Source organism: Motacilla alba, chromosome 1A (assembly GCF_015832195.1).
Source record: "Motacilla alba alba isolate MOTALB_02 chromosome 1A, Motacilla_alba_V1.0_pri, whole genome shotgun sequence".
Lineage (NCBI taxonomy): Eukaryota > Metazoa > Chordata > Aves > Passeriformes > Motacillidae > Motacilla > Motacilla alba.
In genome coordinates, this window is record NC_052031.1 from 3,350,824 (window position 1) to 3,364,653 (window position 13,830).

At 41.1% G+C, this 13,830-nt stretch overlaps 1 protein-coding gene across 3 annotated transcripts in view; it reads right to left on the reverse strand.

The window, feature by feature from the left end:
• Positions 1-13,830, reverse strand: part of MKLN1 (muskelin 1) — a 104,042-nt gene that overhangs the window by 16,350 nt on the left and 73,862 nt on the right. For all 3 annotated transcript variants that reach the window (XM_038154799.1, XM_038154800.1, XM_038154798.1), the window contains 4 exons: positions 9,571-9,718; positions 8,464-8,578; positions 6,722-6,861; positions 4,373-4,475 (listed from right to left, as the gene is read on the reverse strand). In XM_038154799.1, coding sequence (XP_038010727.1) covers positions 4,373-4,475; positions 6,722-6,861; positions 8,464-8,578; positions 9,571-9,718 — 506 coding nt within the window. The remainder of the gene's footprint in view (positions 1-4,372; positions 4,476-6,721; positions 6,862-8,463; positions 8,579-9,570; positions 9,719-13,830) is intronic.

Here is a 13,830-nt window from a genome sequence, read left to right on the forward strand (position 1 = left end):
TGCTCCTGCAGCACTCAGGCTCTGAGGCTTTACAAAGAATCACAGCAGGACACAAAGAGGAGAAACAGGCTTTTCTTAGCTCCTTCCTAGAACTATTTTTCCCATTTGGGCTTCAATTTTCCCAGAAATACCAGTCTAATGCAGATTCAAACAATACTTTAGGGCCCTGCTGGCTTTATCTGTCAAATTTATTAAAGACAAGGTCTTAAGAATGGAAAGTATGAAGCAGCCTTGAACAGGGGCCTCCAGCCTCAGTCTACAAGCAAGTCAGGCCTCAGATTGGCCTCCAGGTCCTTGCTCTTTCTCCCACCATGCTCCAAGAAAAACATACTGTGAGTTTTCCTTGTGCTTTGTATCTGTTTTACAACAATCATGGGATTGAGCTTCATCAGTTGTTGAATCTCCATGTACAAAATCATCCTGCTCTCTCATACTTGGAAAGCACTGGGCATTTTTTTGTGTCATCTTGATTTCTACTGCAGCCCATTTAACAGCAGTAAAGTTCTGTATATGACTACTGCAGTGTTCAAGGAGCATCTTTAGCTTTTATACACGAACTACTGATGTTTCTATGATTTAACAACACCTGTTTTTCTCTAAGTACAAAATTTGGAATTCAATTTGATATTTATTTTGACCATCCTTTTATCTTTAAAAGCATGCTGTCGTAATCTTCCACCAAATTCATATCTGTGCATGACAGAGAAGAACAGCCACGCCAGCAGAAAATTTTACACCAGCAAATGACCCATTTATACAACTTTTAATCTGTTAAATCACGGGCAAAATCCCCCATTTTCTAGAAATTTACCCTCCTTTTCCTATTGTGTCAGGGCTATTAACCCACAGCCACTAAAAAGATCCAACAATTTGGGAACACTGAACTGACTGAGGAGGTTTCAGTGATGTCAAGCAGAATCACAGTTAACGACTGGATCTGCATTTGTGGGCAGAGAAGCTGCTGGCACACAGCCTGTGGCTACTAAACCAAGCACGCATCCAATACCTGTTACTTGCAGGCATCTACTTCATTTCAGAGTAATAAAAAAGGGGGAAAAAAAGTCCTCTTAGCATCCCTAAAATTCACAGCAACAGAATGAAAATCTTGGGGTATGTTCTTACTATCAATCATTCATGCTACTTTAAACAAAATCGGTTACTAAGGCCAAAGTAAGTTTCAAGAACAGTCTGTTTGTTTTCTTTGGCATCCAACTGCAAACAGCTGAACAGACTTGCCTAACTAAGTCAGAAGGAATTACTTCTATTACAAAGCAAGCAAGCCTCACCACAAGGGGAAATTCTGCTTGTAATGGTATATAACACCACCCACATCTCCATCCATAAAACATGAAGCCATACAGACCAGTCTCCAGAATTATTGCACGAAGTTGGGGATGAAACTATTCAGCATGGCCCTTCCCAAATTTAACAATTGCCCTGGAAAGAGGGAAAACATGCAGGAATTGATTCCCTAAAGTTCTAAGATGCCTTACAGCCTTCAACGGCTGCAGCCAATCACATCTATCACCTTCGCTATTAATTGAGATACAAATCAAATAAAGGCAGGGAATGGAGGTGTCTGGGCTGAGAGACACAATCAAACTGGTGCTTGAAATTCGATATGGAATCCAAAATGCCTGCGTCAGTCCTTTGGAAAGCTATTTGAAGATGCAATGCCAGAGCAAAAAGCCAACTCGATGTGATAACCGGAAGGTAAATTGACGTCAACTGGAAATGCACCCAGTCAGTACCAGCCCAGCAGCTGGCTCTGTGCCACAGCCCTGGCAGATCTGTCCCAGTGTAAAAAAAAAAAAAGCTTTGGAAGTTAAAGCTTTATGACCAGCACAATGAATAATAATTATGAAAAGAAAAACCAAACAGAAAACAAAACACCAAAACCCAAACAAAAAAAGCATCCCAGAAATTGTTAGATGATTTTTGGAGATGGCTGGAATGGATGGAAGCTTTAATTCTGCTGAATGGTGTGTGCTGATCTGACAGCCCAGCACGACAGACAGAAGCTATTGGATTTTGTTTGGATCAGACATTAGGCCTGCAGAGAAAGAATCCACAATATATTCACTCAGCTGGACTGAGCTATGTAAGCTCATTCGCTGGATCATTAATGTTCAGAACACCAGTTTGCTCTCTGAAAAGGGGTAATTCTTTCTTTCATTTTATTCTACTTCTACTGGTATGATACAGCTTCTACATTCCCCCAAAATCTCAGAGGAGCCATCCAGGCATGTAAATTCTCCATTCCTACACGGTGGACAAGTTGAACATTGAGCTGGGAAAAGGAAAAGGAGGATATTAAAGGGTTTTCTGTGCCAGATGTGCCCAACACGCAGCTTCTGCAGCAGCTCCCTCGGTCTGTGGGCGACAGGAGGCAGCAGGAACTAGGAGAGGAGCTTGCTCATCACACCACAGATGTTTGCTATTCAGGGAATAATGAAAAGGCCCAGCCAGCCATGAGATGCAAGATCTCCTTAGGAATAACTGGCTGAGGAGAGACAGGCTAGCAGCACACAGGTGTGACATGGAGAAAAAAGGAGATCAGAGAACACAGGACACATCTTTTAGGAGTAGGAGGGAGCAGAAGGGAAAAGAGAGCATCAGGATGACGGCTTGTACTGTATGGGTTAGTACAGGCTCAAACAGGAAGAAGAAACCTTGAATTCTGGGTTCAGTTTAGGGCACCTCACAACAAGAAAGTCACTGAGGGGATGGAGTATGTCCAGGGAGGGGAACTGAGCTGGGGCAGGGTCTGAGGCCAAGGGAGCTGGAAAGGGGCTCAGCCTGGAGAAAAGGAGGCTCAGGGGGGACCCCTCTGGCTCTGCACAACTCCCTGACAGGAGGGGGCAGTCAGGGCAGGGTCACTCTCAAGTAGTAAAACACAGGACGAGAGGAAATGGCCTCAAATTAACACTGGGTATCAGGAAAAAATCAGAAGGGTTGTCCAACTCTGGCACAAGCTGCCTGGGGAAGTGTAATCCCCATCCTTGGAGGTATTTAAAAGCCATATAGATGATGTGGCACCTGGGGACATGGCTTAGTGGTGGCCTTGGCAGTGCTGAGGCAATGGTTGCACTTGATGACCTTAAAGGTCTTTTCCAACCTCAAAGACTCTGCAAGTGTTACCACACTGGCAAGATGACACATACTGGGGGGGGAAAAAAATCTCCTTTCCTACTTTAAGAAAAGCAGGATATCATCTGCTGTCTTTCCTATGCTAGGAATGACTAGAAAGGATGTGAAACTACTTGATACGGAACAATTTGAACAAGAAACCATTTACAGAGAACAGAGAGTCACAGCATTTAAATATTTTGTTGAATCACATGTTTATAAACGCTGATTAGAATTTATGACAAATGTGATCATTTCCAAGATCCTGATAAGAGTAAGCTTTTTTCCTAATTCTAACCCTACAATTCCATCCTGTGCACATGCAAGAATATTCTTATATTCTCCCCCAAGACTTTTCAGTGTCTGTATAATCTTTTCTTTAGCTAAAGTAGCAAGTTAAAGCCACCAGATTAGGAGATTTAATCCAGGGACTCAGCATGGGACTAGAACTGCCCCTCCTCCTATCATGATTTTATAAAAGGAGCTGTCAAATCCCTTCCCAAGTCATCAAGGAAAGAAGACAGCAAGAACCCCAGACTCCTCCTTATCTACCCATCAGGAGCTGAATGCTGGCACATCTCAGCTGGCTGCCCCAAACTCCATGTGGAAATTAATGCCAGAGTCAAATCAACCACCTTATCTGACACTTCTCACTATTTCTTTAATCTGTTTCGTAAAGTGACACACACTGCAGTACTGGAATCAAAACAGGAAATGGGAACAAATTCCTGGAATAAATAAAGAACATGCCTACTGGATAATATTCAAAAGGCAAAGGACATAAGATTTTTAGGGTAGCAAGCAGTGTATAGGTATAAACTACTTCAAGAAATATTGATCATCTTTGGAAAAGCTTTCCCTCCCCAGAGATGCTGAATATTGAGAAGCCTGAGCACAAGTAAGTTTCTACTCCCTTTCTACTGCATAACCAACTACAGACCGGTGACATTTCAGAGTTTACATTTCAATTAAAGCTCCCAAAATACACACGAGCACACTGGAATTAAAACAAGGCTTAGCCTTCACTCTTAGGAGTACAAAAGCTATTTTATCTGGACCTGCAGTTGTTACATGACTGTTTCCAAAACAATGTGACTTAAGTGCAGAGAAATACAGGATACAGCAAAGTGTCTGGCACCTGCGGAGCTTTTACAAACTGAATAAACCCCAGGTTTAAGAGACCCAAAACTTTCAATGAGAATGCAGTTTAAATTTCTTTAGGACAAGGTTCATTGATCCTCACCTCCTTTGTCTCCTCAGGGTCCGAGTGATCCACGGTTACATATAAATCATTCTGCAGGTACTTCAGTGCACTAAGAGGGTCAGTCTGAGCTTTCTCCTCAAACCTGCAGAGAAGAGACATAAAACTTGAGCACAGCCATATCCTTCAGGACTAAGTACTACTGGTTCAACAGAGAGCAAAAGCCATCTAACAAACCCAGTTTTTCCCAAGAAAATCACGTTCATGGCAGCTGAGCCTCATGTTTGTTGGAATTTCAAGCCAGACTGGAACATGGAAGAGGGCTTTTTGGGGTGTAAAGGAGTTAAATGGGTAAAGTATTACATTCCTACTAAAAATATTCAAAAGCATATGCATAGAAACTTCTCAATATATAAATATAAAATCTTGAGTACAGCTTGTCTTCCACAAATGAAGTAAGATGCGAGTAGCATCTCACAGAGCAGACACAGGCAAGCCTTGAGCACTTCATTCCCTGGGATATTAACATCCCACCTTCAGAAAGAGCACAGCTCCATAAAAATCCTGTGCACCACCACCACTATTTCCTCATTGTCTTTTAATGAACAGGAACTGCAACTTCTGTGAATTCCCTCAAGAAGTGAACAGAGCCCTCAGGATATGACTCTGGGCTCAGCATACTCAGTGAGCAGAGCTGCTTCCCTGCAGCACTGAGCTGGTTGCATAAGCCTAGAAAGGATGAGGTTCAAAATCATCTTTTTCCTCCTCTCACCTACCCCTGAGTGCAGCATCACACTGTTTGTCATCTTACCTTATTGTTATTTCTTTATTTGGGTCATCTACCTGGCTGTTTATACCACAGTGGACATGTGTAGCCTGAATTTTGAAACTGCCTAAAGATGTCAGTGATTGAGCAGCACAGGGAGCACAAAGACCTTGTCTGTCACCTGATGCATCTGACAGTGTGGTCACTACACGTGGTTTCAAACACTGCCATAGATTTTCTCAGATGACATCACCATGGTCCTGAGAGCTGAAGTGCTTTAAATGAGTGGGAACCACTGGCACCTTGCTCTTTCCCACCTGCCCAGCCTGGCTGACTGGTACTGAACAAGTTCATAGCAAAAACAGGACCCAGGCTGATGCTGTGGGTTTGCTGTGGATGCAAGGCCAATACCTGCTCTGCTACCTAGAGTTTGGGGCAGTGCAGGTAAAGGGCAGCCAGTGAATCCACAGCAATTCAGCTCCAGCCAGGCACCCATCCCACCATCCCTGGCTGCTCAGGTTTGGCTCCCTCACACAGACCCCAAAAATGGGAGCATGGTGCATAAACCCCAAGCTTCTGCCAGATAACACACAGCAACATTTCCTTCAAGTGCAATTTAAGCAAGTAGAAACAAATAATTCAGAGCTGTCTTTGGAGGCTGCACAGCTGCATTTCCATACCACCACATCTGGGTTTAATAAGCTTCCCAGATAAGTGGGCAAGGCCCTTATTCATTCTTGCAGGTATTCACATCTACTGTGTGGCTAATCTCAGTGTCTCACCCAGCCTGAGTGGCTGTGAGCTGAGTACAGCAATTTGCTTGCTGCCTCAGAAATAAAATACCATCAGGTATTTTAACCTGACCTTCTAACTCTTGGCAGAGCCTGATAACAAAGTATTCTCCCCCAGAATGCAGGGAGAGCTATTTACTGCTTTCAAATGATTTGCTAGGTCCTGAAAGGCTCTCTCACTGCTGCAATTTCTTGACTAAGGCAACACCATAAGCTTGATTTTGAAAAGCTGTTGCCCTTAATAGCAAATATAAGGCAGCTCTGAAGCATCCAGAGTGCAAGAAGCACTGCAGTGTTCTTCACTGAATTCTGCCTAAGTGAGCTCTTTCAGGAGTTTCTGAATGAGAAACTCTGATGACCTCACCACAGTTGAGTCTCAGATGTGCAAAGGCATCCAGCCCCCAGACTTCATTAGCATCCTTGCAGGCTGTTACTATCTCCAAGCACAGTGTTTCCAAAACATACTCCATTTCCTTGGGAGGTGACAGCACCAAAACACATGTTGATGAGCAGCACAGTGAAGAGGGAATCTAAAAATTCCCCACGACTCCCCACACAATAACCAGATTTTTCTAGTTTTAGAATAGCATGGGCAAAATGAATCAAGTTAATTTTGCAGTTTAGCCCTGGCCCACCGCTTTTTATTAAAATAATTTTTAAAAATAATCAAGAAATATGCAGATGGTTTAGAAGAGACCTTGAAGATCATCTAGTTCCATATAACCAACAAAATAACATTTCATAAAACTGTTTATGAGAGATTTGAGTCTTAGCAACTTGAAAAACAAATAGACACCTGGAAAAGGAAATTGCAAACCACCTTTGTTTCTATACCTGTGCTTTCTGATGAGGTATTTGCAGTGCCTTAGCAGATATTCCTTTGAAGGTCGACAGAGCTTCAGAGACCAGAAATCATCTAATCTCATCTTTGGAGAGCAGGATTTACCAGGATTCCCTCCAAATAAGTAATGAACCTAAGGAAATGAGAGGCACATCAAAAAATTGATTGTGTAAATCCACTGAACAAAGACAATTTACTATGGCAGCAGCTTTGCAGAGGTTTCTTCTGGAGGGATAAACTCTGCCTTTTAGACAAGTTGCTCCATCTTATTATCAGCCTCACTTTGTCCCCGTAGAGATGAAGAAAGTTCTGCTAAACAATTTACATTTCAAGATAATAAAAGAGTTCTACTGTAAGAACATCTCTTTAGCAGATATCTGAGATATTTATAAATGAACATCCAAAAATCATGCAAACTCTTTCTTTAGGAAAAGCCTATGAGAATGATAAATCCTTAAGCACTGACAAAGTGAGTTGGAAGTCCTGAAGACATCCAAAGTAAAGTGAGAGCAAGCCCAGTCCAGCACAATCTCGACTTAGAGACAGGCAAATTTCCAGAAGAGTGGAAGTGTCACAAAAGGACCGTTTATTTCTTCGCTACATTTTTCTTCCCATCGTGTGGTAATTTCAGACTCTGAACTGTTGATATTAAACATGCTACAAAGGACCTTCAAATAGTGAAGTTGTAACAAGTCCAACAGCCTACCTTTCCCCATTGCTTTAAAAATAATCACTCAAAACAATGTATTCTGCATCCCACTGCTGAAGGCTCTCCTTATTTATATCAGAGGAGTTTAGAAAGGTCATTGGAACAGAGGTTTCTAAAAATAAGACTCTTCAAAACAAGCACATCAAACAGCTCCTCAGATAAAGCTGGGCAACTGTGATGATTTAGCAATCTTCAGAGTAACTCAGAAAATACTACTCTCTCATGGTGCCTTACACTCAGAAGTAAAAGCAGAACAGTATTTACTTATTTACTATATCAATACAGTGAAGACAACAAGCAATGTGATTTCTCCACACAGAATCTGCACCCATGCCTCCTTAAAATCCCTCAAGTTTTGAGCCACCTGCGTTTCCCAAATTTGATTAACATCCCACAGAATGCAAGACTAAAATACGTTTTTCTTTAACTCAAACTGTTTCAGACTAGGGAGAATTTTTAGAAAAATCCATGAAAGGATCGGTAAACGTGTCACAGTAATTTAAATTCGTGAGTTTATGAAGCTAATCTGTGGGTTTGTGCTTTACTGGTTAAAATGTACAAAGCTTTACGTTTACTGAGCTGTCATGTACACAAAACCAAATTTGAAGTCTATTTAAGTATAAATGTGTCCACTGGAGGCTGACAGTGCTAAAGAATGACATATGCTTCTGACATGCAGGGCAAATCCTCTGGTTCAGAGGATTTTTAACTGTGATTAGTTCATCTAAACACATATTTTCCTAGAAATTCTGGTAACTATCTGTTCTCATTTATTTACCAACAGGTGAGATTAAATCCCGGAGGATAATGAATGAAGCTTTGTGTGCTCTGAAGTGTGAGAACAGATCTCATGTTTACTTCAGATTGGCATTAAAAGTAGTTTAGCACCTTATCTCAAAATATAGGAAGTGAGAGTTATTCACCATATTAATCCAAACATTCAAAAAGTACATTTATTGTGCCATCTTTAAGGAAATAGCTACATCTTCAGAGCAAAAAGACTAAAAAAAAAAAATCACTTTTTACCTTGTGCAACTCATCGTACACCAGCTGATGGGCAAATCTTGGGCAGGGCTCCTCTTCCTGAAGGCTTTTACCTGGATTCTCTTTTGCTGCTTGGTCATTCTTGTAGACACAAGACCTGAAATTCAAAGCAGTAAAGAATTGTTAGATGAACCTACAGGAAGCATGAAAAGTTGCTGAAAGGCTGGAAGGTACAAATGATGTAAAACACCAAAGATTTTCTTACTTCTCTTTATGTTGTCCTCTATTGTCCCATCCCATCCTTAGCTCTACAAAGAACCCAGCCAGCAATCAGAGGTCATCTTGGCTGAAAACAGTCCTCAAGCACAAGCCAAACAGGAAAAAATTCTAGAAAATTATTTGTCATGAGCTTTGGGGAGCTCTTCAGACGTTACATTATTTGCCTACAGAGATGTCAACATGAAGTATTTTTTATTATGGAAGAAAACATCTTGGACCCAGCAGAGCTTTAGACCAATATTATAGTAGAGGTGGTATTTTAGTCAGTGATTTCCAAGTAGACTTAAATTATAGCTGAGAATTCACTTTTAAAAAAGAACACTCACACCTTTTGAAGTGATTGACCCCACTTTAGAAGAGGCCTTGAACAAAAAATCTCTACCAGCTCTGGAAAGGAGCAGTGGCAGCGAGCTACTAAGCACAAAACCAGGAGATATTTTCTCAGAATATCCCATCTGGCACAGAGAGTTCTCCATCACCATTCATTCACTTGCACCAGTTTCCTCAGTTTCTAAGAACTAGAGCCATCTACCCTGCTATTAACAACTTACACTGGACTGAATTTGCTGCACTGGACCTGAATCCTGGCCCTGAACCCTTCCTGCAGGAAAAGCCTTTTTTAACTGCTCACTTCCCCTCATCCCCTCCACCTGGCTCCAATAAAGATGTTCACATGATTTCCCTCCCTCATTTGGATTATTGCCATCATGACTTCTAAAGACAATGGGAAAAAGAGTTGCCTAAAGGGAACTCAGCTGTCTTTCACAACTTTCAACAATTCCACAGTTAATAGAGGTTACAGAGCTGCCTTATGGAGACAGGATTGCTGTCTAAATCAAGTCAGTGGGGAAGTGAGAACTTAGGACTTACCAGCTGTTCCTCACAATGTCATAAATCCAGAAAGAATTCCTCACGTTCTCTTCCCGCTTCTCCTTGTCTTTACTGAGCCCTGACAAGACGTGGATTTCATTCAGTTCAGGATCAATGGTGGCCCTTTGAGTGAAACCTGTCATTGGAACTGAGAAAAGAAAATAAAAGTTACACTCTGGAAACAACGGAGGATGCAGGAAGGGATCCAAACATCAGGCAAATGAGTTTCCTTCTCTCTGCAATTCAGCAGATCACCATGCAGAGGCCAACTTCTTCCCTGTTAAAGCCAAGTCCAATGAAAATTCTTTTCTTCTCTTCCTATCTCTTGACTCTTGCAAGAAAAAACAAACCATTCTGAGAGCTGCTGTTTCCTAGGAAAAGATATGGATAGAGCCATTTGGGAGATGACCAGCTCAGAAATGAGGATCAGCTGCCTAATATAGAGCTGAATGACCAGATGACCCTTACAAATATGAATGGAGTGATTTTGTTATTATCTCATCTGTAAAAGGAAGCATTGATTCCAGAAAGCTTAATTGCAAAAGCTGGGAAACTCCAAAAAATTCAAGATGACCTCTCAATTCTGTAGCTCACAACCCTGCAGAACAAAGATATCAAAGAAGCTTTTTGTACTTTCTGAAGAGTTGTGGCGTAATCACCAAACTATTCTTCTGTCCCACCTTCAGATTTAGAAATATGGTGAAATCCCACGGATTCCAATAGTTTTCACCATAATTCCCCGAAAAAAAGGTCAGCAAATTTGTTTGGCAGTCCTTTTTGTTTGTTGTGTAATTCCCCGTTTCCTGTTTCCCTAGGCAACCATCCTTCCAAAATGTATTTGTGAAGGGCACGTGATCTTTGTTTACAGATCCTGTTTGTCTCCTTACTCTTTCTGGGTCAGTTTACAAAGGCTGGTAAAGGTTCCTGGCCTTCAGTCAAGATTTTGGCATGAAAAATTCTCAGAACTCTTGTATTTTGCAAATTCTTCCTTGCAATTAACTGAACTGCCCCCACGGCCTAGAAAAGGAGTCCCATGTTAATAAAATATTTAATATTGCCGTTGGGGAATACACAAAATGGTATTTTGGAAACCCATTCTGTAACTGGTTTCATTCTCAGGCTTCACTCTTTTCATTTGTTAGGCCGGGAAAGCAATACAGGATTAAAAAAATTCTGAGTAGAATTTGGTTCTCTACAATTCTAGCCCCTACTGAAGAATTTAACAACACCACAAAACCTAAGCATTTCTTAAAAAAAAAAAAAATTAAATGCTTAATTCTCATGTAAATTCAAATAGAAACTGGAATATGTTTGGATAACTCATTCTCAGACTCCCTTTGACAAAATCCTTCTTTATGATTTTACAGGAGCAAGAAGCTTTGGAGCCCTCATCAGCATAAACCTGTCTAGTTTGGCCTCCAATTTTGCCACAAAGTTTTAAAGGAAAATGAATGCAGTTTATAAGCAAACGGGTGGTAGAAAAGAGAAAAAAATAAGGGAATAACACTGACACAACAATGACTACACACCTTGTTTTATCTGCAAACCACAAACAACTCAGTTTTTAAATATGGCAAATGAGGACTGTGAAAGTCGTCCCATAAGGAAATTGAGAACAGAAAGATGACTATAGACTAAAAATTGCTAAATTTTGAAAAGAATCGTGGAATATGTTTGCTTGCACAGTCAGGGACTAATTTGCTGACCCAAAAGGATTAAATTCAAGGCCTGTTTGAGACATTTCTGGCAGGAGAGCCATCTAAATTTGATCAGCAATGCTAATGCACATGGAAAATGTCTTTGCAACCCTATCTGCTGCTTTGAACATTTGAGACCAAGCCGAGAACTATGACAGAAAAAAAAAGCCCTGTGCAAATCTTCAGAGCACTAATACCTCATTGAAATGAAAATTATTATAATCAGGAGGAACTCTGCTCTCTTACTATTGATACTCAAAGCATCTGAAACTTGTCTATGGAAGTCCCATCCCTCCTCCTGAAATGTTGTTAAATAAATTAATTTTGTATCTCGCTTATGCTCAATTTCCCGAAGCTGAAATTATTATTTAAATAATGAAGGAGGGAAAAGCTGCCAAAGTTCAGCGCTGGTGGTTTTTCCTTTTGATTTTAAGAATAGAATTCATCTGCAGCAACTGCAATCAAACCGAGATTCAAGTCAAGTAATTTCAGGCTTCCCTCAGCTGTAAATCAATCTCTTCTTGAGACTGTTTGAAATGTAGAATGCCTAGAAAAGTATCAGAAATATAAATCCCCACATTTACTAAGGGCCAGAGACAAGGAGTAACTTACAGAAACTCTGTGACCCATCTAAGCAACAGGGTAGAAACTGTATTTAAGTAGTGCCTTAGGCAAGAAAGAGTTGACATATGGTCTTTTGCAGAGGAGGACAAAATGAGAAAGGTGGATGCAGTGTCATTAAAAAAAACCCCATAACACAAATTTGATAAACAAGTCCCTGAAAATAAATAGACAGTAAAACAAGATACTACACAGCAGGTAGGAAAAGCTGTGATGCTTTAAACCCAACAGAAATGTCAAAAAGATATTTTCCAAAGAAGTCTGATCCTTGTCAGAGCAAAAGGGCTCCATAAAAACCTCAGGACTGAAATACTTCCACTAGGGGGTAAGAGAGGTTCATCATCTGCAAGTGCAGCAGACTGGCAGGAAATGTTGGACAGAATTCAAACGAGAGTGGTTGGAGTATTAGAGAGGGACCCGGGCTGGAAACGTCAGAAAAATACTTGTGACATTTAGGTAACAAAATGTACACTGGGAAGGAAATCTAATTGTGCACAGGCAACAAAATTGAACCTGTAAACATGGGTCTATAAAAGTGACAATAATTGATTGCTTAGGACATATCTTTTTAAATTTTAGGACTTGGGGAAAAAAAGGTCAAATAACAAGGGGTGAGAACCAGAGCACTTCCACATCTGTTACTTGCAATGTACCAGATCCAAGGGGTGAATGAAGTGGTAAGAAAGGCTCCATGTAAGTTCCCTCACTTGTGCTTCTTCACAGAGATGTAAGATGAGCTTTGGAGCAAATCCTCACCCATTCCACACCTTTCAGGCACCTCTTGGGTCAGCTGTAGGCAGCCAGCTCCAAGGACAAAGCAGTGACTGAGGACTTAGCCCTGGGTGTTTTGAACACTGGCCTGTGCCTACATGGTATTAACTTGGCTCCTATGACAATACATCAGTTATTGAAGAGGAAAAGCTGTAGAGAGAAATCACTGAACACCACACAATCCTAAAAAGTCCAGAAGATGGTGAATGCTTTTCCTGTGCTACTGAATGTTTTCCTCCCCCTTAATCTCATTGATCACCCTATGGTAGAAAGGCAGTAACTACCTGAAAATAAGAGGTCTGAATCCTTGCTCAGGAACTTCATATTTTCATTCATTTTTACATAGCAAAAATTAAAAGCTTGTGGCCTCAATATTTAAATATAATATTCAGCCACACAGGCCTGGAGTTTGCAGCCAGTTCCATAAGCAAGCAATAATTCCTGAGCAAGCTCCGAGGAGATGCTGTGGAGCTCTGTACAGTGTAATTTCCATTTAAATACAACACACGGGAAAAGCTTTTCTCTGAAAGTGACACCTAATCATGGAACAGCCAACGTTCCCACCACCACAGTCCCTGCTTACAGGAGTTTATGGGATCACAGTGATCATTTCAGCCAGCTGAATATTTTTTGGTGTGTGCATGCAAACAGCTACAGTTGTTTCAAGCAGAACCTTGGCTGCTGCCAGTATCAAAGCAAGAAAACAGCCTTAACACAGAGAGAGAGCTTGCAAAGGAGGATATTTAAATTCATGGAATTCTAGGGTGGTTTGGGTTTGAAGGGACCTTAAAGATCATCCCCTACCACGGGCAGGGACACCTGACACGTTCCACTATTCCAGTTTGCTCCAACTCCCATCCAACCTGGCCTTGGACCTTTCCAGGGATCCAGGGGTAGCCCCTGTCCTCTGGGCAACCTGAAGTCCAGTTTATGGTTACACAGATGTGGTTCTTATAGTACTGGACAGTATTTTGGAAATTAAATCTCATCTTTTACATTTGAGGGAACACTACAGCAAATTTTTCTACACGCTTTGAAACAAAACAATGACAAAACAATTCTATATATTTCTAGTCTACAGACCATGCCTGAAGGATTCATGAAGGATAAATAAGGGAAGCAAGTTCACTGACAGGGATTTAGTGCCACCTGAGTTATGAAACCCTCAGAA